The 25235-nt window shown below is 39.8% G+C and overlaps 2 protein-coding genes across 5 annotated transcripts in view; both read left to right on the top strand.

Annotated features, from left to right (window-relative positions):
* Positions 1–10101, top strand: part of HEATR5B (HEAT repeat containing 5B) — a 56307-nt gene extending 46206 nt beyond the window's left edge. For both annotated transcript variants that reach the window (XM_057389787.1, XM_057389786.1), the window contains exons 33-36: positions 889–1113; positions 3044–3195; positions 6143–6356; positions 7351–10101. In XM_057389787.1, coding sequence (XP_057245770.1) covers positions 889–1113; positions 3044–3195; positions 6143–6356; positions 7351–7655 — 896 coding nt within the window. In that variant the 3' untranslated portion in view covers positions 7656–10101. The remainder of the gene's footprint in view (positions 1–888; positions 1114–3043; positions 3196–6142; positions 6357–7350) is intronic.
* Positions 10102–11749: 1648 nt separating this feature from the next.
* STRN (striatin) overlaps positions 11750–25235 on the top strand; it is a 64091-nt gene continuing 50605 nt past the window's right edge. For all 3 annotated transcript variants that reach the window (XM_057389785.1, XM_057389784.1, XM_057389782.1), the window contains exons 1-2: positions 11750–12117; positions 24883–24986. In XM_057389785.1, the coding sequence (XP_057245768.1) occupies positions 11812–12117; positions 24883–24986 (410 nt within the window). In that variant the 5' untranslated portion in view covers positions 11750–11811. The remainder of the gene's footprint in view (positions 12118–24882; positions 24987–25235) is intronic.

Genomic DNA, 25235 nt, shown 5'->3' with positions numbered 1-25235 from the left:
GTTGCTTTGAGCTCTTTCCATTCTTTTTTTTTTTTTTTTTTTATTTTCTTCCTCTTTCTTTAAAATACAAGCATATCCCATGGCGACTGCAAGAAGATCCTGGGCAATCTGATCTTGAAGAAGTGCTTCTTTGAAAAAGGGGGTCGAATTAGATGACMTCCAGCAGTCCCTTGCTGTCATAATTGTTCTACTTAATATATTTATCCTTACAGCATTCCCAGAAGTAGGAAAATGGCAGGATTTGTGTTTCCACAGATGTGGGAAAATAAAGCATAGAAGAGATACAGAAAGAGGCTTTACTGCCTGAAGTGATTCGTAGATTGATTTTGCATGCCTAAACCCAACAGCGCTCTTCTTTCAGTCCTGYAGGACTTAAAGTCTGCATGTGTTACTGAAACTCCTACAGCCTTTTCCATCATTTGAGACACCCAGATTGGTTCCTTACTTTGCTTCTGGGGCTTGTGCCACACACCACCTTACTTGGAAAGTGCAGTAACTTAGCTTGGATACCTGTTTCCAGACCTCTTATTTTTGCTGTTTATAGGACCCTAGTGAAATGCAGATCCTGTTTTAAGATATTTAGCAATCTGGATGACATCCCATGTATCACATGCTATGTAGGAGAAAGCTTTAATAGCTGAATCATCACTCCTGAATTGACAGCAGCATTTCAGTTGTTGGCTGGTATGACTTGTGTTATGATACACATCAGTAGTACCGATGAATGAATTTGATGACAATCTGTTGAAGGACACATGACTTGTTACCTGAATTGCAATTTATCTTGTCTCCTTTGTCTTCAGCCATATGCATTCATATTGGGTAAGACAAAGAGGTTATCTACCACACTTCAGAAATTCTATTTTATCTTTGTTTCTTTTTTTTTAGGGTGTATGACTATCTTGCCCACTATCCTATTTCTGATAACAAGAGTATTGAAAGAAACAGCAGTAAAGTCAGCAGATAACCAGGTCCCACCTCCAGTGACTGCAGCTCTTCAAGGGATAAAAACTATTGTTACTCTTCCAACAGTCAGGACTGATGAAACTCAGAAACAATGGACAGGTCTTATCCGCAGCACTCTGGCATCTATCTTGGAAGATTCTCAGCCTGGTAAGTGGTTTCCCAGAGTTAAAATGCAAGAAAAATGGATGTTGCTGTAATGAAAAGGCAAGTATAGTGTCTGCCTATAACTTAAGACYGGAATGAGCATAACTCCTCATTGCTTAATAGATTTTATTGAAAAAAAAAGCACAATGTTGGCTTTAACAAAGTAATTACATCCCAGGAGTTCCCTCCTCACAATTTTTCTTGTTTGGTTTGTTTTTTGACAATGTTGATCATAACCTCCAGTTAGAAGTTTTCCCTTTTGCAATGYATTCTGCAGCCCCTGCCTCTCAGGTTTTATGCTGGTACAAGTCATGTAGTCTTAAAGACAGTCAGTGTTAAAGTGAATGAGTTGGGAGAGAGCAGCAAATAATTGTGGCAAGGTTCGTACTGGAGCAGGATACTCACAATACTGTTAAAAGCTTTCTGTGGCAAGAAAGAAATCTTCCCCTGGCCAAAAAAACTCCCTGTTACTCACCAGCRCAATGGTTACTGTGTCTCTTCAGAAAACTGCAGACCACCTCTTACGGTTCACATACGTGCTTTGCCTTGCCCTTCTARAAGAGAAAAAGATGTACAGTCTTAGCTGCGCAGTTAGCAAAAGAGGGACACAAAGATTTGCTATTTGCATAGTGGTAGTCAGCGAGAAAAACATCCCATCCCATTGCCAAGAAGCCATTTGTAGAGAGTGMAGAGAGGCTTGAATGGAGTTACTCATGTGAAAGATGGAGAATGAGTAGGTAATTGCAAATGGTTCTGAAATGTCYGAAGGGGGAGGATCACTAGGTTTGTGTTAACCAAGCCAAACTTCTAATCTGATTTGTCACATCAGCTCTTTTTTTCCAGCTTTTAGTTACTGTAGAGATTTCACAGGCCCTCTTTCCAGAAACATCACTGGCTCTAGGCATTTTTGCAGGCTTTAGAAATTTTTCTTGGTTCCTTGCAAGAATGTACAWTTTCCTTTCCATGTGAAGTGTGATAGTTCACACACATAAAAATCTAAGCAAGGTCCACTGCATCCAATTTCAAACCTCATAATTCAATAAAATTTAAACAATGTAAATTTAAMATAATTTAAATAATGTAAGAAAAATTGTCATTTAAAATGCTTGGAGTAGTTTTTTTTTAAGTGAGGTTTCACTGGCTAAGCCAACTGAGTTRCTAGCTGACATCTGTAAAGGGCAGTCATGCTGTTTTTCTTTTTTGCTGACTTTATATATGCCATTTCTTTGAGCCTCTYAGGGGAGAGCAGAACCAATGTGGCCAAGCAGACCAGAAGAACAGGGGCTTTTATATATATKATAATAGTTTATATATATTTATTTTTGTTCCTGTTGTGGATTCATGAATGAAATCTGTGAAGACAGAGCTTATGCAAGAAAAAAAGTTATGACAATGGCAAATACAGGTATTTGAAAAGCAGGAAAAGTTAAAGTAGGACTGTTCCTACTGGTGACAGCTGGCTGTCAGATCAACTAGACTGTTCTGTGAAACCTTATGTTAAGTAAAAGTTGTTCCCATGCTGGATATCTATTTCTTACTCTGCTGTATCAGCTGGAGATAATAATTTTTAAAAGTGAAGTAGATCTTGAATGTGGAAAGGGTCTAAAATTTTTTTTTCTTTCTTGTTTATATGTTGAAAACAAAAACKATGACTTCTTCCAAGAAAGTGTTGGTGATGATGTTTTCCTTGATACCTAAGTTTCAGAAAAATGTACCTACTTTATTAAAACAACTGTTAGGATAGAGTTGCTTGGATYGTTGTCAGTCACAATCAGTAATGATACTTTAGTAAGTATATCCATATGCAGTTGCAAATAATTCCAAGTACATATATTTCYTCTTTGTTAGTTTATCTGTGTTCGCTGGCTTTTATTAAATAAATGCCAAAGCCTTTTTGGAATAAGCTAACAGCATGTTTGGTTTTGTTTTTCAGAAGCCTTTAAACCTGTACTTGATGAAGTAAGCATACTTACAGCTATTACTCTCTTCCTCTGGTCAGCAAGCACTGAAATAATTGGAGTGCAGTCTTTACAAAATGGATGTATGAACAGATTTAGAAGTGCATTGAATTCTTCTGATCCTTGGGTAAGTATCCTCATGTTATAGGAATGTGAATGATCTATAGCCAGCAAAAACTAATTGTGATATATTTAACACATTTCCTGAATGRTTTGTGATGCCTTTACTTCAGGGACAGATACTGCTGTTAAAATAACTAGGATTTTCAACAGTGCCTTACTGAAACTCGTGAGCAAAATMACCCACACTAAGTGCTTCTAGATAAAGTGGGTTCATGGCCTTGTGCCAGGTTCTTAACTTTAGCTTTGTAAAAGGTAAAACCAATCTTTGGTACGTGAAGTTTTACCAGATGAAAAGATTGGTTACCATGGAGTGGTGACATTTCTACATTAGTGTTGATCTTTTATAATACAAATGAAATGATTTTTCCATAGATAAAATTRCAGCCCACATATCTGATCAATTTTATATTTGTTTGTGCAAAACCTATGCTTATTTTGCATGTTCATACAATACTCAGTTTGTGAGYAAAAACATAATTTTGTGGTCACCATCAGAACATGTAGAGATTGTGATTCATTTGTCTCATGATTTCACTTCTGCCCTTTGCCTTATTTTTGTGAAATATCTTCTGAATTATTTTCTCCTTAAAGAGGAAAGTTAGAAAGTTGTAGACTGGGTACAAGCAGGCTAAGGCAGYGTATCGATAGTGAAGCTTAACTTTTCCAGCCATGCATGGATCAGTTTGAGTGGGTATACAAATCTGTGGGTGGRAGCTAAGGAGAAAAACCTGTAATGTTTCCACAAGCGAGCACTGCAGAGATTCCTGAGAAGAAAAATACGCAAAAAAATACGGATGTATTTAGGGTCACAGCRAGGCATTTACAATCCTGTTTAGACTGATAATTCTTTGTACCAGAGCAGGTGTTTTCCAGCATGAACATAAAATTGAGTTGATTCTGAAGCCTGACTCTGGATGGAAAGCTACTTGGAATTTTATTGAGTGAATGGAAATGTCAGTTGTATTAAGCAGAAWCTTTTATGTCACACTCTCTCAGAGCTCTGTATAAACACATGAATAGTGAGAGAGAAGTACATCTTCACCCCCTGCCCTGCTGGAAAGCTGCTCCCTCGTCAGCTGGAACTTACCACTGTTTTTGTAACGCACAGAGCAAGCTTGGACAGCAGCCAGATGGTGTCCACTCTCTTCTCACTGATGTGCAGAACATATACTCTGTAATACTTGTTGTGTGTTCATTCTAGCTTTTTAAATGTAAATAMTCATTATTGCAGTCAGCAACAAGACACCTGTTTGTAATAAAAGCATGATAGTGATTGTACTAAGKGCATTGAACTGATTAAGGAGAAAACTCTTCCAGAGCACTTCTGCTGCTCTAAAAATTATACAGGAGAGTTTCTGATATTACTACAGGAAAAGGTTAAATATCATGTAAAGTAATAGCCAGAAGTCTGGTGAGCTCAATACCCTTTTGTTCCAACAAGATAACTCAGTTGAGAGACCCATGTGTTTCAACGCTATTGGACAAGTTTTACATGAGAGTGTGCCCCTGACATGCTTTGAAGAAGCCCTATTTTTCTTGACAGAAGTTTTTGTAGACTTCTGTGAAAGCACAATATTCCAAAGTTTTACATTACATAGATCAAAGGAAAAAAAACTTGGATGAAATTCTGCTGTCAGATGCAGTCATAAAACTCTTTTGAAATATGGCTGCATTTAACAAGAGAGACTTTTACTCCTTATTTGAAAGGCTAATCTAATTGTATTTAACAGCTAGTAATGAATGAAGTTTAAAGAAGGACAGGGAAATAATTATTTGTAATGGTATGGAGAGATAAGAGGTAAAATTTGTTGAAAAGGTCAAAGATGATGGTGACTAAGGCATTAAGGAAAAATGTTCTTCTGTGGAGCTCTRTTATAAWACATACAAATGATATGAGAAGTATTGTTACTTCAGACCGTCAAAGTTAAATTGTATAGATAACCTGCAGCTATATACTATGGAATTAACAGTAATATGAGCTGCATAACTTGTATTTTCTTACCAGTTCTTTTTATGGTCTATTATTTTTATTGAGTATTTTTATTTATGTTTCCMGTAAGCCCTGGATCTCCTCACAGATCTTTGTGTTCATTAATACTTCCTCTAGAACATTTCTGTTCAGCATGAAGTCCTGTTCATGCTTGAGTGCAGTTTGAAAACATGTGCAATGTTTTATCCTCATATTTGCTATGAAGCTCCACCTTTTCAAAAATTCTGGGTTATTTGTGTGAGATTTTGGAGGAAGATTTTTGTACACCCAAAAAAAAATTAATTCATGAATTCATCTGAACAAGATCATCARTGAGTCATTTTCCCAAATTTTGGCTTTAATAATCCCTGCGTTCCACAGAGAGGAAGGAGGGTAAAAAAAATAGAGGAAGACAAGGAGAGCATTTTGTGATCAGCTCACAGTATGGCTACACATATGCTCTTATGCTGCTACCAGCCCAAGATGGAGAATGGGAAGCAAGGATGGACAGGCCTGACTCTTTTGGCTACAGCCTTGGCTCTTGTTAGAACAATAAGATGACTTTGTTCTGAGTCATTCTTATGGGCTGTCTTAYCCTTCTGTCAGTGGAATAGCACATCATGATTTTGAAGATTAATCTTCARATCATCTCTAGTGGTAGTTCTGAGATGTAAAGATGTAGATCACTGTGAACCAGCGTGACTGACTTGTATGATATTAACTATGCCTTYATTTTCTCTGTGTTTATATTATTACTGCTAACCAATACCTGCATGTTCTTTCTAATTGKCCTTCCTTTCACTGAACACTGGGCTAATACTGTTTTACTGAATGGGCTGCATTGCTGCTTTCCTCTTWCTTGGTTTGTCTCTTTCCAGTTAAGTAGTCTTTTCCTTTTTTTATCAGAGATAACAGAGTTTACTAGAATTCCCCGTGTTAATCAATATATTTAAGGACAATGTATTTATCTTGATTTGATTAGGTTCAAGCCAAGTGTTACCAGCTTCTGCTTTCTGTGTTCCAACACACCAATCGTGCCCTATCAACTCCATATATTCATTCATTGGCCCCCATCATGGTGGAGAAGTTGAAAGCTGTGGAAAGGAGCCGCCCGAACAACAATCTGGAGCTTTTAGCAGTCCAGGAAGGAATTAAAGTCCTTGAAACATTGGTTGCCCTTGGTGAGGAGCAGAACAGTAAGTATTTAGGTGTTTTAGAGAAATTAGTAATTCTAAAATAGAATATTGAACATTTTAGAAATCTTGCCGTTAGGAACTTGATGGCATAGTCACAAATGGACCATGGGTTTTGTAATGGTTTTGTAATTCCAGTGCTTGAACTTTTGTATATATTAACTTGCCTAGCACATAGAGTATTACATGCTGTAGCTTTTGTATTTCAGGTGATTAAAGGAAAAAAAAATTAAACATGAACTGCACTGGTAATCTAAAAAAATTTAGATMATGAGTTACCATTAATACGTTTAAGTTCTTTGAACTTAAAATGAACAAGTTACACATTTTGAAGGTGTAATTATATCCTTTYTAGATACAATAATTTGCCTTGTTGCTTAAGTTCAGCTGCCTCCTTTGTCCCCAAGGTCAACCCTTTTGATCCCTTTGACATTCTGGGTTGTGGCCTTATTAGGTTATGCTTCATATATTAGCTAGTTCATGCTAGCTGAAATATAGCTGCCATGCTACTTTTTGGATTAGAATCTCCCAGATCAATATAAATCACAGCAGATAACTGTCACAGACTTTTTTGTGAACACTTGCATACTTGTGCTTGCTGGGGAGGCTGATACTCAGATTTAATTGAATAACATTTCTGTCTGCCTGAAAAGTGTTATGAAATTCTTTGATATGATAGGCTCTCTACATCTTACGATCTTTCATCAGTCMCATGCAATCAGATGGTGCAAAAGCATCTCAAAAATAAGTGTCAGGATCAACATAACTGTAATGAACAATAATAGAAGTCTGAAACCCAGTCCTGGTAAGAAAGATTTGTGTGACCAAAACACAAGAAACCATGTATATTTCAGTTGTTTTAATTTGATAATTTTTATTACAGTTTTTAGTGTCAGTTCTGAAAACAATATTACCCTTATCAGTGTAGTAACTGATAAAGTTTTTTTTTTGTTTTATTCTCTGATACGATAATTAATTTTTTTTCTTTCATTTTTAGGAGTACAGTTGCTTGCTCTTCTTGTTCCCACTCTGATCTCCTATTTACTGAATGAAAATGCCTTTGCTTCTGCGTCTGCAGCATCTAAGGATCTTCACGAGTTTGCACTTCAGAATCTCATGCACATTGGTCCACTTTACCCACATGCTTTCAAGACAGTAATGGGAGCTGCTCCTGAATTGAAAACACGTCTAGAAACTGCAGTCCGAGCAAGTCAGGCCAGCAAAGCAAAAGCAGCTGCTAGGCAACCACCACCCACAGTACATTCCACCCCGACAATTAAACTGAAAACTAGCTTTTTTTGAATTTCTTTTATTATTTTTGGACCATTAAGTAGTCAGAACCATTACATTATCCCTGCATACATGTCTAATTTTGTGTAATTTGAATGTGAAAGGCTGTCTAAAGGAGCTTTGTGTAATTACTTGAAATCCATGCATTACAAGGGAAGTGGTGTTACTTGTGTTTGTATAGATTTTTAGGAAATTGTGATCATATTTATGAATTTCTGTTATAAATTATCCACAAAAAATTATTCTGTATCTAAATAGTTTTATTTATTTTTAAAAGCTATCCCAAACCCTCCAGTGGTTTTTGATATCTGSTGATTGTTATCCTGCCATTGTGCCAACACACTAACACAGTGGGGATGGAGAGAAGAGGAAAAACTTGTTATGAAGTACTTAGACTGTACCATGAGGAATTTCAAGTGTGGAAGTATGAATTTTTTCCTTTTAAAAACAAAGTAGGGAAGGGGTTTGTCAGACTTCGTACATCATTTCAGCTTGCATGAAAAAAAAACCCAACACAGCAAAAGAATTGAAAATTTTCAGCCTTTCTTAAGGTGAATGATCAAGCATGCTGTCTTAATGAGTTGTCCTTATTTATGTGGTGTGTATCTCTTTCAAATCCGTTTCCATGCTTGAAAATGAATAAAGGATGCAAAGAATCTAATCCCCTATCTCTTCTAAGATAMATTTTAAAGAATGCACTGGAAACTGAGTTTATAAAGAGAACTACCTGCTATCTGCATTTTTGTAAGTGTAGATTTGGCCCTTGTAAGGTGTTTTGTGTTTGCAGTCTTCCTGTTCTGCCAGCCACTGGTTGAATATGTGATGAGTCAGTGCTCTGCCCTTTGTGCAGACTCCCAGGTATTTAACCTTCCTGCTCGATTTTAGTCTCTGGATATATCACACCTGTAGTCCTTGAKGAAGTCTGCTAGCAGAATTACTGGGCACTTTGCTCTGTACTGACTCGGGRCAGAAACGAGTGAGAGCCAGGCTCCTCCAGTTTTTCCTTCCCCTCCCAGGCTTTTGTCAAAAGCACATGGCTCCCTCCCCTCACATCTGGGTGAGTGAGGGGCACTTTGGAGCTTTGGGCTCGAGTGCTGTGCTGACCTTGCTGTGCACAGGGRCTGCAATGTCTGTCTGCTGCCAGGCCTCACCCTTCCTATTGGCAGAAGTGTAGAACCATGTATTTTCCTGTTTATACAAGACTGACTTACATGAATTTTTTGACACAGCTGTTGAATTTRTGGGCTTTTATAGGGATCTTTCTATACATTTTGCTTTATAGAGAGAAGTCACCTAACTAGAGGTCTCTACTAGGCCTGCTGAGTTTCATCTCTGATGTTCCTCTGTATACTCTGTAAAAACTGCATATTTCAGCTGCTTCAACTTCAAATACAACAAAGGGATAGTAAATAGAATTGAATATGATTAAATAGCTGGTTAAAATATTTGTAGATCTATTTTTACATAGATACTTGCCTTTAGGCTTTCTATTTTCTTGTAAGACCTTATCTAATATCCCTTTGAGTAACTATGCAAAATGGTCAAGACAATGCTCTTTCACCCTATGGTAGTTCCTTTGTGCAACATATTTAACATAAAATTAGAAATGCTTTTATTTCACAGTGAATGTTTTAGTACTAAAGTGAGGACACAGCACGTGGTGCATACTATAATCTCTTCTTTTTTTTTTGTAAAGATGTTAACAATCCAGTCTTGTTCCATTGTCCTACTGGAGTAAAAATAGATGCAGAAGTAAAAAAAATATGCTGTACATGAGAAGAAAAGTAATTTCACTACTTTTTTTCATCATAGTAGGAGTTAAATTGATTGAAATATGTCCCTTTCTAATAAGTCATTCCAGCATAACAAATCTATATTGCCTAGAAGTTCTAAACTCATTTAATATTTGAAAGTATTAAGGAAACTCTTCCAGTTCAAAATTCAACACACACATTTTGCAAGTAAAACAGAAAACAAGTTTATAATCTGTTTTCGATTCCCTCCCCTCCACCAGGTAGTCTATTTATTAATGTCTTCTTGGAAAGGTTTTGTCTAGAATCAGGTTTTGTTTACCTTAAGTTTTACCTCAGCACTTTTAAGTTTTGGTTAAACTCTAGTTGGCAAGATGTCTGAAAACTAAGAACTAAGGGTCGGGGGAGGGAACTGTAGCAATCAAGCATAACTAAGAAGTCAGTAGAATAGACAAAAGTTAGAAGAGAAAATGGCTCTAGATAAGATGTAGAAGGATAGAGAAGGGAGAGGTTTTTCTTTGTATTTTGTGTGGCTGTCTACAACATGGACCACTCGTTTGTATWCATCCTTCCTCAGTTTAGTCCTCGTTTGCTTCTCTGCTTGCCCCTGATACAAAAAAAAAAGGTATAATCATGTGGTTTTACACAATATTTTGGCATCAAATTCCATTTGATTAAAAARCCTGAAGTAACTTGAAATGGCCGTAATGCTTATTGTTGTTTGTCATTGTCCTTCTCATCCTTTTGTCAATGGCCTTTTAAATGTGCTTTTTAATGAAACTGTTTGCTCCGTTTCCCTTTCACACCTTTCATCTCTCTCTCTCTTCTGTTTCCTTCCTTTCTGGGTGAGCCTCTTTCTGCGCTGGTTCCTTGCCGAGGTCCCCCAGATCACGTTCTGTGTTTTCGCTCCGCTCTGATGCTCCGATGCTCTCTGTAAGCTTCCTTAGCGCTCTTWACCAAAGAGTCGTCCACCAGCGTCAGCCCTACCTCGGCGAGCAGGGTTACGAAGCAGGCGACTGTGGTTTCGCAACAGCCCCAAGGAAACAGGAAACGCGCTTGAGAAAGCAGCGGGGCACTCCTGATGCGCCCGGGGCGTGGCGAAGGGCACAAGTGGCACAAGTGGCACCATCGGGGCCCGTTCCCAGCGCCCGCAGGAACGGGGAGCCACCATGGCAGCCGCCTTGGTGGCACACGCCGTGTTTCACACTGCTGGCGCCTGGCCCTCGGCACAGGCTGATGGAGCCCTCGGCACTGGCTGATGGAGCCCTCGGAACAGGCTGACGGAGCCCTCCTCGGCACTGGCTGATGGAGCCCTCGGCACTGGCTGATGGAGCCCTCGGCACTGGCTGATGGAGCCCTCGGCACAGGCTGATGGAGCCCTCGGCACTGGCTGATGGAGCCCTCGGCACTGGCTGATGGAGCCCTCGGCACAGGCTGATGGAGCCCTCGGCACTGGCTGATGGAGCCCTCGGCACTGGCTGATGGGGCACAGGCTGATGGAGCCCTCGGCACAGGCTGACGGAGCCCTCGGCACTGGCTGATGGAGCCCTCGGCACAGGCTGACGGAGCCCTCCTCGGCACTGGCTGATGGAGCCCTCGGCACTGGCTGATGGAGCCCTCGGCACAGGCTGATGCTCCGGTGCTGGTGCGCCCATGGCGTGGAAAGGGGAGCTCAGCTTCGTCCCTTCCTGCCATGGGGACAGGGCAGTGCTGCCGACAGCTTGCGCGCTCGGTCCCGCAGTATCCTGTTTTCCCTTTTCACGCTGAACAGGCAGTTCCTGAAAAATGTTGTGTCGCTCTCCTTTCCAGCATTGTAAACGATGTTCAAGAAACCCCTGTAGCCTTGGGCAGGGTTTAGAGCTTTTGTGGGTGTGAACCCGAGCGCTGCTCGCAACAGGGACGAAGCGAGCAGACAAGCCGGGGCTGCAAGGGCAGGGCCCGACCGGAGCACGTGGAAGTGCTGCGAGACACCTGCCCTTGCCGTGTCCCAAAGGTGGGCTGCGGCAGACCCCAAGCCCTATAAATCCCGCTCGGAGGTGCAAGTGACCATTAACCCATACTCTCGCTGCAGCRTGGGACTGCTCTGCCCCTCCCACCGGCTCACTCGCCCCCGCCCGGAGGCAGAGGCTCAGCCGCCTGAATGCCATCCATGGAATTACGGGCGGCAGAGGGAGAAGGCGGCCATCGGGGAATCTTCCTAGCCATCCAGCGGAACTACATTTCCCAGAATGCCGCGGGAGGGCGGCGGGGCGAATCGCTCCCCGGCACTGTCCCCGCCGAGCCGCCGTAGCAGCGGGCGGGGGCGGCTGTCAGGCGGTGACGGCGGGCGGGACGCGCCCAGGTTGTTGCTGCTGCTGCTGCTGCTGCCGGGACGCGGCGGGAGCGGCGGCGGGGAGCCAGGCGGACCCGGCCCGGCCATGGACGAACAAGCGGGGCCCGGCGTCTTYTTCAGCAACAACAACAACAACAACGCCCTCCTGCTGCCGCCGCCGGCGGGCGGGCCGGGGCTGGAGCCGGGCGAGGCGGCGGCAGCGGCGGCCGCAGCAGCGGCAGCAGGAGGAGGCGGCGGAGGAGGGGGGGTCTCAGCCTCCGGAGCCGCCGCGCCGCTCCCGGCGTCCCGGGCTCAATACAGCGTGCCGGGCATCCTGCATTTCCTGCAGCACGAGTGGGGCCGCTTCGAGGCGGAGCGCGCCGAGTGGGAGGCGGAGCGGGCGGAGCTGCAGGTAACACCCGCGACCTTCTACCCCCCCACACCCCCGGCTCCGGCGGCCGCCCCTCCTCCGTGTCCCCCGTCCCTGCGCRGCCGGAGGGGAGCGGCCGCTCTGGGCGCTGCCGCGGCTTGTCTTCTCCGCCGAGAGGGAGCGGTCGCCTGGGCTGGTTCGCTGCCCCCGAGGGCGGCCGCCCCCCGCCGCGGCCGGGAGGGGGGTGGGACGTGGCGGCCGGCCCGGCGGGGAGCGGCCCGGCGGGGAACGGCCCCTGCGTGCTGCGCCGCTCTCGCCGCCTCCCCGCAGTTTTCTGGGTGCCCCTCAGGGTCGGCCGCCCCAACTTGTMACCAGTTTCATAATCCCTGTTAAAATGTGCCTCCGGCGAACTGCGCGCCCCCGTTGTGCCGCCGCTCGGCCGCTTGTGCCGCGGTCGCCCCCGGCCCTCGGTGCTGCCCCGCCCGCACAGGGACCAGGTCCGTGGGACCGGCTGGATCCCCTTCGCTACCATGGGGCATGTTATGTAGTGTTTTCGTTTGAAAAGCGATGGGGTTGATACGCTCATTAATGCATGAAAGGACCGATAGTGATCTTGTGGTTAAAGAACTTGTAAGCTGCTGGCCTAGAGCCATTGCTGTCAGATTCTTCAGTGATGGGCACGTTGCATCAATTCCAATAACAGTCAATAATGCAACCTTCGTTCCTCTTCGGTGTTGTTTACAAGACAATCCCCGTTTTATACCTTGACGCTGGCCATGCTACCAGCAGCCTACTGTTTGATTCTCATTTGGCAATGTTTGAGACTGAAGTGTCTACTGSTTTCCTTTTTAAGTCTCCTTTGTCTCTTTCTTCCTGTCCATCTTTTCTTTTTGTGTCTTTCCTTGAAAGTATGCTCTTTGTCAAGAGAGTCTTGAGTCTGTTTAGCAATGCAAACCACTTCTCTGTTTTTCGGTTTTTGGGTTTTATTTTTCTCATGCTTTTAATTTTAYTTTCTGTACTAACATTAACCAGCCACTCTGAGAAGAGTGGCAGATGTGATGTTCTTTAATGAGAGTTCCCTTGTAGGGATTTAAAGGAAGTGGACATGAGGTCAAGAGAGTAATTTTTATTTTAACTTCAGTGATTCAGTGAGAAATTGGTTGGTAACTGAATCATATTTCTATACACTACATCCACTAAATGCTGTGTAGAAAGTTGCTAGCTTAGCTATGTATAGGAATAACATCACGCACGTGTCATATATCCAGTGGAGGCCCATAAATATCTGGACATACATTCATAGCTGATACTGATATCAAATATTGCTTTGGAGAAAAAAAAAAAAAAACCAAACTTATTTTACAGGACCTAAGAAATTTAGCCTGTGCATTAAACGTAGTAACACTTTGCATATTTATCATGTCCTTCGAACAGCATGCCGTTCCTCCTCCTCCCCCAGGTATCCCTCAAAAGCTCAGTGTTATGGATAAGACAGGATGAAAGAAGTAGAGTATTTAGACTATTTRCAGAAGTCATGTATTATCAGGGGCAGATAACCCCATCACAAGTTGTTTGCTTGAATGCCTTTGACTGTTGCCAAAACATCTCAATAAAGTTATAATTAGCTGTGGCTGGCATTGCCACGAGCTGTAACAGCATTTATCTGCTGCAGAGTCATGTTCAGGAAGGTGCAAAATTCTTGGCTATCTCTACAGACATCAGGCGTTAACGTCTGCTGTGGCCATTTGCAAATGAATATTCTTGGATCCATGTGAGAGGTTTGTGGTAGGGGTTCAACAACTACAGGATGGCTTTTAGAAATTGTACACCTGAAGCATGAGCAKTGTTAATTAAAGACTGGTCTGTGCTCCTTCTGAAGCCTTTTGTTGGCCTATATATTTGGWAATACTTAACAGAACAAGGAAATTTGAGGTTGGACAGTTTCTCTTGAGATAAAGATGCAATGCTCCTCATTGTACTTCTGTCCAATGCAACTTCCAGTGCTAGATTATCCATTCTTGGGAGGTTTTGGGGTAAAGGACCTATTTAAATATGGTGGTCTTAGTAACCCTTAATTTTTCCTGCAATTCATCTAGTTTCTTGGATGTAGACTTCTTTTATCTCTGGTTCCTTACCTGCCATGATATTAAAATACTTGGGATACTTTATGCCACAGTATTACTGTGCTTGGCTTCTGCTCTGTAGTTGTTGGTTAGTTTCGCTATACCTTCTCTCCAAAAAACACCTTGTAAATCAGTCTCCCTGTGATTTCCTGTCTTCCTTTTCTTCCTCTCTGGGCTTCTTTTTATTTTTTATCCTTCTAATTAATTGTGTGAAACTAAATGTCATATTCAGGTAGAATACTTTTCTGTTGGCATTCTGTGGTGCTTGTTGAGGTGACACACACCCAAAGTCATAATATATGTGAGCTAGCAGGCTAGGCAGCTAATCTGTACTTAGTTACTGGTCTAATACTGCCTTTTCAGGGTTTTTGTTCCTATAGTGCCTATATTTTGCTTATCCATTTTTCTTTTTTCAAATATTCATGTTTATTCTGATTTTTTGATTATTTCTCTTGAACCTTTTGAAATTATTGTTGCCTCTRTTATATAATCTTGCTTATTCAAGGCAAGAGAGGACTTCAGTACTTATAYCTATGCATGCTTCATTAGTAAGYTACGTATATCAAATAAGAATAAAAAGAAATTAGTATGGGGTTCCCCATGATGCTTATCTGCTGGTTACATATTTAACTTTAAATGCCTGGTTTCTGTTTATGGAACTTTGACATCTGCAGATTGAAAAATTATTCTAAGAATAGACTTTTGTGTTGCCCTGTGAACTAGGATAAATACCAATGTTATCAATCCTCATGTAAGTATTCACAAACAGTGCTTTATGGCATTATAATCTGTTTTAATATCTTTCCAGAAATTAGTAATTTTCTTTTTCTTGGGTTCTTCTAGCAGCTGCTTGGAAGAGTTGACAAGACAGGGTTTCCTGCACTGCAAGAGTTTTAAACTTCAGTTTTTTTCCATTCTGTATTTTTCTGGACTGACACAGAAACATTTCAGAGTTGTCATTATGTGTTGGACAAGCCCATCTGAAAATAGCAGAGGGGTTGATCAAATGCATATGCAGGACACTGAAATCCATATCTTTGCTTGGGGCAAGCAGGGGTTGGACTACCTCCCATATCGGTGTCTTGCCTGAACCATACGTCTTCTGACTGGTTGGAAGTGACTGTTGTGGGTGTGATTTCCCTTTTAATTAGCCATCTGTCACCCCTAGGGGAGAGGCGACRGGGACTCTCTCCCTGGGGCTGGGACCCCGCAGAGCTGAGTGCTGCCGATGCATGTCCTTGTCCCAGCAAGCAACAAAGCTGTTGAGGTCTGCTCTTTCTGGGCTGTATGAGCTCAGAAGGGGTGTGTGTGGCTTTTGTTTTGACAAGAAATGTTGTCTTTACAAGCAATGCATATGTTGCTGTGGAAAGTTTTGCTTCTGACAAACATTTTTCTGGCAAAAGTGTGGGTTTGCAGACTCTGGCATTTCTCTGCATTTCACAAATGGTCTAAATTGCAGCAAACTGCTATACTGTGTGTAACTGCGTGTATGGACARCCACCCATCCTGCTAAGGAATTTTCTAGCTTTTGTGCTCCTCACTACTGAAGTTTTCATTTCCTCTAACCTAGTAACTTGTTTCTTTAGAGTAGTAGACTCCATATGAGTGGTGGGACCTGATAACATTACATGAAAATTATTGTTCCTGGGTAAACTTTTCTTTGAAAAGGTTTGCAAGGAAGTTAGGGAGAATGGGTGGACACAATGTGCTTGTGTTTCTACAGCTTTGTTAAAAATAGTYGTTGTAAGACAGTGCCAAAAGAAAAAGAAACCACCACCCAAATGATAGGGAAAGAGATAATGAAATGAGATAAAATGTGGTTAAATGATAGYAAACAGCTGTAATAGAAGGAATGTGATGGAAGTAATAGATAAGCACTTGAGATCGGGTATGGAAGTCTGATTTAGTAATGTTTGCTCTCTAGGGGAGGGTCACSGGTGGGGATCTTGCCCCTTGCTGCTGCTTTCCTGCTGCAAGAGGCAGGCGGTGAAACCAGGCATGCATCATGGTAAGATTGTGACCTTGGAGATAGACAAGTTAAAGTAAAGAGGAGAAGGGGCAAATCAGACAGATGGCTGTGGCTATTTATAGTATAGTTTAGGACGTTTGTTACTTGACTCAGAAATTGTTGATATTTACAGTTTGTTGGCTTTTAGATAACGGTCCTCTTGTTGGATTAAATTTCTAGTTAGAAGTCATTCTGATAGCTGGATAATCGAAAAACATTGTTTAGAGAAAAAGTAATGAGCAGTGAGTTGGTGAAATCAGTTATTAAGTTAATTGAAAAGTCGTAAAGATGCAGTTCAACCAATAAAATAGAAGATAAATACAAATTGAGGAAGTTTTATATAAGATTTTCAAATACGATGATGTGGGTCAAATTTCTGAGAATTTCAATGAAATATGAATTGGCAGAAGTGCTGTAAAAGTCTTCTATAAAATAYTTTTCTCATAAGGCAGATAGTACAAAAGAACCACTAGTGATTAATGTTACATACATCTCCACTGCAGAAAAGCAATAATTTCAACTTTAATGTTTTATATACATCAGATAAATCAAAAGAAAGACAGAAGAAAATAAGCTGTAGTCACAATACTGAGATGTGTTTATTTGGGAAGAATTATACTAAATGGGCCTTGGTGACTACCAGATACCCTTTCTTTCTCAGTCTTTTTTCAGCAAACTTTCTGTTTGCCAGATTCATCTGAAAAAACAGTGCTGTTCTGCTTATATGCATGTTTGCCAGTTAATTCCAATATAATCACTGATACGTTGTCATGGCTTCTTTCATTTAAGCCARGAGGACTGGTGAGAGTAAATGTTCAGTGATTTTCAGAAATTCAGAAATTTGTAGAAGTAGAATATAAGTACAGACTGATGAGACTGTYCTTTGCAGGGTTTTTATAGTTTGATCTTAATTTTTTTAATTGCACAATTCATCTGACCATTTCCTAGCATCAGATATTCCAATTCTTCTCATACGTGTCAAACCTGCAATTTAGTTTAAGTGTAATAAAAATGTGTTTCTTAGATAGGCCTAAATCTTTTAGGAAAATGCTSCTGTAAATATTGACGTATCATGAAYAGAGAGAGTTTTGCAATGTTACATTGTCTCCAGTTGGTCTTTAAAGCTTTCAAACACTTTTCCTGGAAAGCTGTACTTGCAAAAAGAAAAAGACATTTTTCTGTTTCTCGTGATTGCTGTGAAATTGAGCAAAAATGGAATAAATTACTATATTCTACATGGGAAACTTTGGTTTTCAGTGTTAGGTGAGCCTATGGTGAAACATGTGTCTATATGTGTGCACATTATAATTAAATTAGTATCTCTTTGTCCTAGTCAAAATGTAGCTCTTCTTTTTTGGTTGAGGGTCTTGGTCCATGGCAGTTGTTTTCATTAGGGCTAAGTAACTTGGCACTGTTGGAGCAACAAGTTGCAAATATAACTTAGCCTTTACTGACGTTTCAGTAGACACGGAAACTTTATTTACTAATTTTAGAACAGTCTGTGTAAAATTCCCCGAGGAAGATCACATGAACTGCCTGAGACTTTTGGTTCATCTTAATTTAATGSTAAAAGAAGTAAGACTGTACAAATACCAAACATTAACTAAAACTATTACCAGTACACAGTTTTCTAAGAAGATAAGTATTGGTCAGTAACCTACTCATATATTTGGTTTCACAAGACTGGCAAACCTTGTCAAGTCTTCATTTTTGAGTTTCTTAGTTAAAAAGTGGCAAGAACTGACTTTGAAGTAGATGAGAGATTCTTGTGTTTTAGTTTTAAAYGCTGAGAAATGCTTGAATACCTGAAAGAGTTTTTTTTGAATAATTTCAGAATCCAAGCTTTGCAGACAGTAAACTAGAAATAAAAATAGTCTGAAAAATGAAAACAAAGGTTCATTTTATCTGACTGACCTGTTTGCTGTGGGCCTGTAGATGAACTCATACAGATGTTCTTTTCCTATTTGAAAAAAGTTTGCTATATGCTCAATAGTATTGAGTGTTTTGAGAATAACCCAGCAATAAAGAAGTTAAATTAAAGATTGCAGTGTGGAAAGACTGCATTTTTTCTACTCTTAGCCAGGAATATGTTTCCCTTTAGTGCAGTCACATAGGGCAAGATTGCAAAAGCATCAGAGCAAAAATGGCATGCATGATATTCATATCCAAGCTTGTAAACAGGAGGTGAGAGCAAAATCACTTATTTTTSTACTTGTTTCACTTGATGCCCAAGTCAGTTCAGAGTGGTCATGCATGCTTGAGTACAAGGAGTAGCTGATCCTGGATGTGGGAGTGAGGAATGGTACTGTGCCAATTGCCTCTGCAAATGCTTGTGTGGTCAAGTCTGGTTCACTCCTCTTTCTGTTACTGAAGCCAAATCTAAAAAATCTCCTCCAGATTTTTTCTCCCTTGTCTTGCCATACCCCAAGTGATTCATTTGGCCTGTGAACTTCCATTGTCTCAGTTTAAATGTGGGCCATGAGTCTGTTTATCAGTCCTGGTGCTGACTGCTGTCGCTGCATTTCTGCCGTTCTYGTACAGCAAGTGGAAAGGAATTTGAGCATTTGCAATTTAGACTCCAGCTCATAATAAGTGATTATTTTGTGACATGCCATTGCAGTGTTGCCTATAGAATTACATAATATTTAAAAGCTGCACTCTTTTTATCCTTTTATCAGTCTACATGGCACATGCTCTTGGTCAAAAAMGAAGTTAATATTCACAACTTAAGTATGTGTATCACAGAAGTTACTGGAGGTTTAGAGAAAACTTTTGCTTATGAAGAATGATTAAATGARCTGAATAATATGCATTGCTTGGCAACTGTTCCGATGTTTACCATTGTTAGAACAGTGAAAGGCAGCACTCAGAATAAAAGAAACCTGGCTTCCTGAACAGAGGTCTGTCTATTGAAACACTTCAAACTACAGAAAGACAAGTCTTCCTGTTTTTGAGATACCTAAATTAGTAATCAAGGTATGGCCAGGAATAAATTGTGAATCAATTCTGGATTATTTATTATGAGTTTTTCAATCTTAGTGAATTTGTTTTTTTTTTTCTCTTTGAAAACGTTGTTTGAAAAACAGARACAAAGTATGTAAATAAATGGCATTTTCAACTGTATTTTTTGCTGTAACCTCAATCTTTGATTTCTTTTGGATGGTTTTTCTGGGTTTAGCTATGATGCTAGTTTTAGGACATCTCTGAGAAATTGAACAAAAGTAATGTGTCAATAGCAGATTGTGTTGTGCCTTAGTCTCATGAGGTACTCTCATCCAGCGTGAGCATGTGAGGGATAAATGGGATGAAGTACTTCTGTGTGGAGTAAAGTTAAATATGCCTGCATGCTTGCCACTTGTTTGAGCCTGTGCCCCCACTTCAGTTTGGTGTTRTCTTAAATGGCAGCAGGAATTACAAAAGCTTCCTAGCCTTTCTTGGCACAGAGTGCCAGTAGGTATGTGTAGTGATGTGAAGTATGCTGTTTGTTAGAATAGTTCCTTCGTTGTACTAGGCCATTGATATTCCCCCCGCCGGCYGCCCTTCTCACCCCCTGGGCATACCTACATATTTATTTACAAATATACTTAAATATGTAGTGCTTCAGTGAGCCAACTATAATCTAAAATACTTAGTACCCTGGCAGCCTGCAGAATTCTTCTGGCAGATCTTGGTGGACCGGTTTGCACAYTGTTCCGGATTGATTCATCTCTGTAATGTATTTAGTTATTTTAGCTATCTGCATTTTTTTGCAGTACTTTTCTTGCCCTTTTCCCCCCTTCTTTTGGTTCTCTTTCTCTCAACCTTGTTGAATTATGGAAGTATTATGTAGAAAAYTGTGTGTCTTAGTAGCTCTTCATCAGATGATGTCTGTTGACCTTCAAGGGCCCATAAATTTGAAGTGAGGTTTACTGTAAAATATTAAGATAAATACTTTAGAGAAGTGCAGAAAGGCTTTTTATAATTTTTGAGTCTTAAGAATTAAAACCAATCAATTTTCTTTTAACTTGAAGTAGCTGTAAAATTCAGGGACTAATAGAAATTGATGTGACTAATTGTGAATCAGTTGTTTAGCTGAATGTGTAGTTTTTAAAATTTCATGTTAAGTTTATGTATTTTTTTGTCTCCTGCTATTTGGTAGTGTCAGGGTGTGAGCCTAAGAAGGTGTCTCTATATAATATACTTCTAAGCATCCTTGTCTTTGTGGTTGCTGATTCTAGGAAGTGTATATTTCAGTGTAAATTTTTAAACACTGGTAAAATCTGGACTTATTAAGGTGTAATTTAATTATTTATGTTGTTATGGCTGCTAAGCCTGTATTAGGAAGTCAACAACATTTTAAAAAGTTGTTTCTAASCCACTGCTATCTAAAACATCATCTCACCTTTTTGTCTGCTTCACAGTAMTGTGACCTTATAGTCTTTGGGGAATTTCGTATAACAACAGTGTTGTTGCCTGTGAATTTTTTTTTTTTTTTTAATGTAGAGTAGATGTTATTTTTAAAATCTCTTAGTAGAGAAGTGGAATAGTTAAGATAGCTACAGTGCTGTAATTTGGACTGGATGTGTGTGACACTTCTAGRTTATGTTGCAGTTGGTTGTACAAAAGAATTCAGTGAGATAAAGTGGAAAAAAAATACTGGACTCCACAATTGCAACTGAAATATACTGTTCCAGGAATCTCTTTTTCCAGTGTTTTCTCCGGTTTTGTGGAGTTTTTTTGTTTGGTTTTTTATTTGTTTGGGGTTTATCTTGTTTTCTCCTACTCTCTTGATTTTAATTTCACAGTTGAGTTGGAATACAGTAACTTGTAGCACTTAGCCTGGAATAAACTTGAGGCGGATCCTGCCTTGATTGTTGCTGTGGAGCCAGCGGGGCTGGGTGCTTTATGGAGATGATGTGCCCCACCCATAAGGCAAGGAACAATATGAGGTTTTGCGTGATCCCTGTAGGCRATTTTGAGGTTTGCAAAGACTGGCTTACAACTTATGCATTTTAACCTTATTACCTAGAAGGTCAATTGTCGCAGAGCCTGTTTGTTAGGAATATTTGCAAATTCTTGAAATTTTTGGCAAACCTTTCCAGGAGTGGCCAAAACATAAGTGTAGAACAGTGTTGCACATAACTCAAAACGGAAGGGAATCTCTTTTGCTCCTCTACTCCCTCAGGTGTAGCTCAGACTTCAGATTTGACTCGGGCTAAAGCTACAGCTGTGGGAAGTCAACTGTGGAGACTGAGTCTATTGATAAAACTCTGTCATTTATGAAAGAAAGAAAACTGTAATTGTGTAGTTCAGTTTTAGTTTTCATCATGTTTCAACCCAGACCTCCTGCACACATTAAATGTTTGCACAGACATTTAGACAGATGTTGTCTACGTATTTTAATTGGAAATAGTGATCCTACAAGTTATCACTGTTTTGTTCTAGAGACTGAGAAAATGCTGCTGGGTGTCATAATTTGTCATTTTAGATATTTAAACCCAGTTTACACATTTATTCAGTTTTCATTTATCTGCAAAGTATTTGTTTGTTTTATGGTTTGAGTATTTAGGTTTCTTTGCATAATTTCAGTTAATTACCAAACATTGTAAAAAATGAAATCCACTTAAGACATATGAGCTGTTAGAGTTTTATTGTTAATATAAAATTTCAGTTATTATTTTAATACTRTCTTTACATGCAATTTAAGTAAGCCTGAATATCATAATTAGGAATTTCTTAAATAACGTTTAAGCTTGCATGTATAAAACTCATGTTTATTGTCCACTGAGGCTGACTTAATTGTAATTACTCAATACTTTTATGAATGACGGATAAGGGTTGCCTACGTCCTGTGGAAAAGAGAGGGAATATTATCTTTACTTTTTCTGTGTTATGAAAATGACCAAGTGCAAGTATTCTCACTTTCAGAGCCAGAATTTCTCAAAAATAGTCAGTATTAGACATAAGGATGCTACTTGGAAGAAAAGCATGAACAAACTGCACTAGAAATTGTGCAGCCTCCAAGGAGAGAGCAAAATTAGTSTCAGTTTCTTGACGTATCAGTAAAACTACCTAACTGTAAAGTATATATTTATTAACCTTGAAAGAACCTAGAAATAAGCTTGTATGGGACTGGAGAAATGGCTCTTGGGCTGTGGATTTGACTGCTTTTGCTGCATGCTTTTAAAGTGAGAAGCACAAGGATTTCTTGAAAGTCCAATAAAAGGGAAAGTTCTGAGACATCACTAAGAACATGGACATATTGCTGACAACAAAAGATGTCCACATGAAGGAGGGAGGTATTGTATGATATTTCTTAATCATATCCATTTAAGTCTTTCCCTCTTAGAAAAGGAAGCTGTTGAAACTACTGAGAAGTGGCATTTTAAAATTTTGTTTAGCCTCCTAMCAGTGGAAGATGACTTTAGCTTCAATTGTTAGCACAGTTATGCTGGTTTGACCTTTGTAGTATAACAGTGCGGGAGCCGGGTTGTTTGCCAACCTTCCGGGTAAAATTGCTTCATTCCAGTGCGTTCAGTCAGTTTATTCTTGGCTAGAAATTGCTTGCAGACAGCAGGTCACATAAGAGATCATTTCAGCCTGTGTCCTGATGGCATTGGATGGTCTTCATTCCAGCCAAATACATATTTACATCATGATCTTCTGTTTTTAAATGTGCGTTTTGATGTTCTCTCACTTTTAGCTAGAAGCGCAAACGTTTAGAATGTTCAGTTCTGCTGGGTCTATTTGGAGATAGGAAGAGAGAATCTGTGTGTCTGTATAGTTACTGCAAAATAAGTTMYATGTGCCTGAGATGTTCCTCTTGGGAGGGATGCTGACCTTATTGAGTTGAGATGCTTCTTGCACAGTTACATTCCTTAGGGTAGGAAATGCTGACTCCAGCACCAGCGTTTCTTTCTTCTGTGCCTTTCTTTAAACCTGAGCATAAAATTGACATTAGAATTCAATTGCAGTTCTCGATGCCAGAGTGAGAATTCTTTTGATTCAGTTGACATTTTTTGGAATTCAAATGTATTTCCTGTATTGAGGGTGAAGACTGACTTCGTTAGAGAGCAGCCAGTGTTTTTCTCTTGTCATTAAGTGGCCAGTCTAGTTGGTAACTAGCAGTTAGGGATCCTTCAGGTGTCTGTCAAGCTGTTTACTGGCTATACTTAAGCAATGAAATTATGTCAGCTGCTGTGGTATTTTAGAGCAGCTGCTGTTGCTGGCCACCAACAAATGGCTTTTCCGAGTAAGATTCCTCTTGCCTGGTCCTCTAAATTCAACCAAGTTAGTTGTGTGCCTTCCCTTTATAGTTGGTGGAGAGAAAACAATATTTACAGACTCTTGTTTTTTCTTGCCTTGGGGTAAAAATCTGCAGTCAGATAAATTACTTTTTGGAAGCACTATCTCTATTAACTAAAATATCTGGGGACTGCTTGCAAGGTTCTGACAGGTGAGGATAGGATATTCCTGCTCATTTTTAATCCCTGACTTTCCTGGGCATTTATTTAAATGAAAGGCTTCTTGGTCTTCATATTCAATAGTGGATGTCTCGACCAATTGCCTTTTATCCCSTTTGTGCTTCTCAAAAGACAAATGAGATTCTTGGAGACTTAGCTGCAGAAAGCTTCTGATCCAGAAAATGGCAGGCGAGGTTGAGGCATGAAGTGGTGACTGCTTGTAGGTATTTTTGTCTGAAAGTGTACTTATGAGTTGAGCAAGCACAAGAACTTGCCTCTTATAATGGACTTGATTTGAGCCTTGGATACAAAAGCAGGTGGTTCTTCCTTTATAATTAGGAATTAGTATTTTGCATTTGTCATAATTTTCTATTTAAAGGAGATGCTTCACAGGCAGCTACATACTTATTCTGTGCTGGAAGTTGATAGAGGTTAGCTGTCCATTTTCTACTTGACTTTTATTTACTTATGTACCATTTCTCTCCTTGTCTCCCTCACCAAAATACCTTCCCCTGTTTTCCTTTTTTTCCTTCTCTTAATTACAGTATTTCTGGAGAACTTTCCATAACCTATTTTAGTAAGTATCATAATTAACACTTAACCCTGTATTACAAACAGGGCTTTATTTTTATTTTGTTATTATTTTAGCTGAACATGGTTTACATCAGGTTTTCTCACTAATATGTAGATGTAATACTAACATGTATCTGTAGAACAGTATACTAATTATACATTACTTCAGTTAGTGAGCAGAAATACTTTTTAATCTTCTTTTGCTTATTGTTGGTAAATACTTTTATCTTCTGAAGGCTTTTTTATGCTTGTTTTATCCGTTCCTTATCCTTAATTGAATGTTTAGCCAAGGGAGGAAACAAACCCTGTCAAACAACCCAAAATTGCTTTATTTCTTATCTTTTTTCTTTCCTTTTATTTTGTTTTTTGATCTGTAATGAGCGTGCAGTTTAGAAGGCTTATCTATCCTATGGGTTTTTTTAAGTGTTTATTGTTTATGAGCCAATTTCTTTGGAATTCTTTTTTTTTTTTTTTTTTTAATGGGGGGGGAGTTTTGAAGGGTTTTTTTTTCTATGGGTTTTTTTAAGTGTTTATTGTTTATGAGCCAATTTCTTTGGAATTCTGCAAATGAATATTAAAATAGCTTGGGAAGAGACACACACTTAAGAGCTATGATGAATGATTTTGAGAAAGCAGATTCTAAATTGAACTTYTTTTGCAGGCCCAAATTGCCTTTCTTCAAGGTGAAAGGAAGGGACAGGAGAATCTGAAGAAGGATCTAGTACGAAGAATCAAAATGCTGGAATATGCGCTTAAACAGGAAAGGTATGCTGCTTTAGTGATGTGTACATGATGAAGAAATGCTGAATACAGAAACTTGATTTTGCCTTTGAATTTGACAAAACCAAGAAATACTTTTTCTGTATCTACTCAGTTCTCAAACTGAAAAATAATACTGTACTAAATAAAACCGCTAGTCTAAATGTCTGCATTATGATAAGAACAATAGCTAAAATAGTATAGCTCCAAAAACGTGCTAACAAAACCRGTAGCTGATCAATAATGAATACTTGG

Source organism: Malurus melanocephalus, unplaced genomic scaffold (assembly GCF_030028575.1).
Source record: "Malurus melanocephalus ecotype Western Australia unplaced genomic scaffold, MMel_1.1 scaffold_19, whole genome shotgun sequence".
Classification (NCBI taxonomy): Eukaryota; Metazoa; Chordata; class Aves; order Passeriformes; family Maluridae; genus Malurus; species Malurus melanocephalus.
This window is presented reverse-complemented; position numbering and strand designations above follow the sequence as displayed.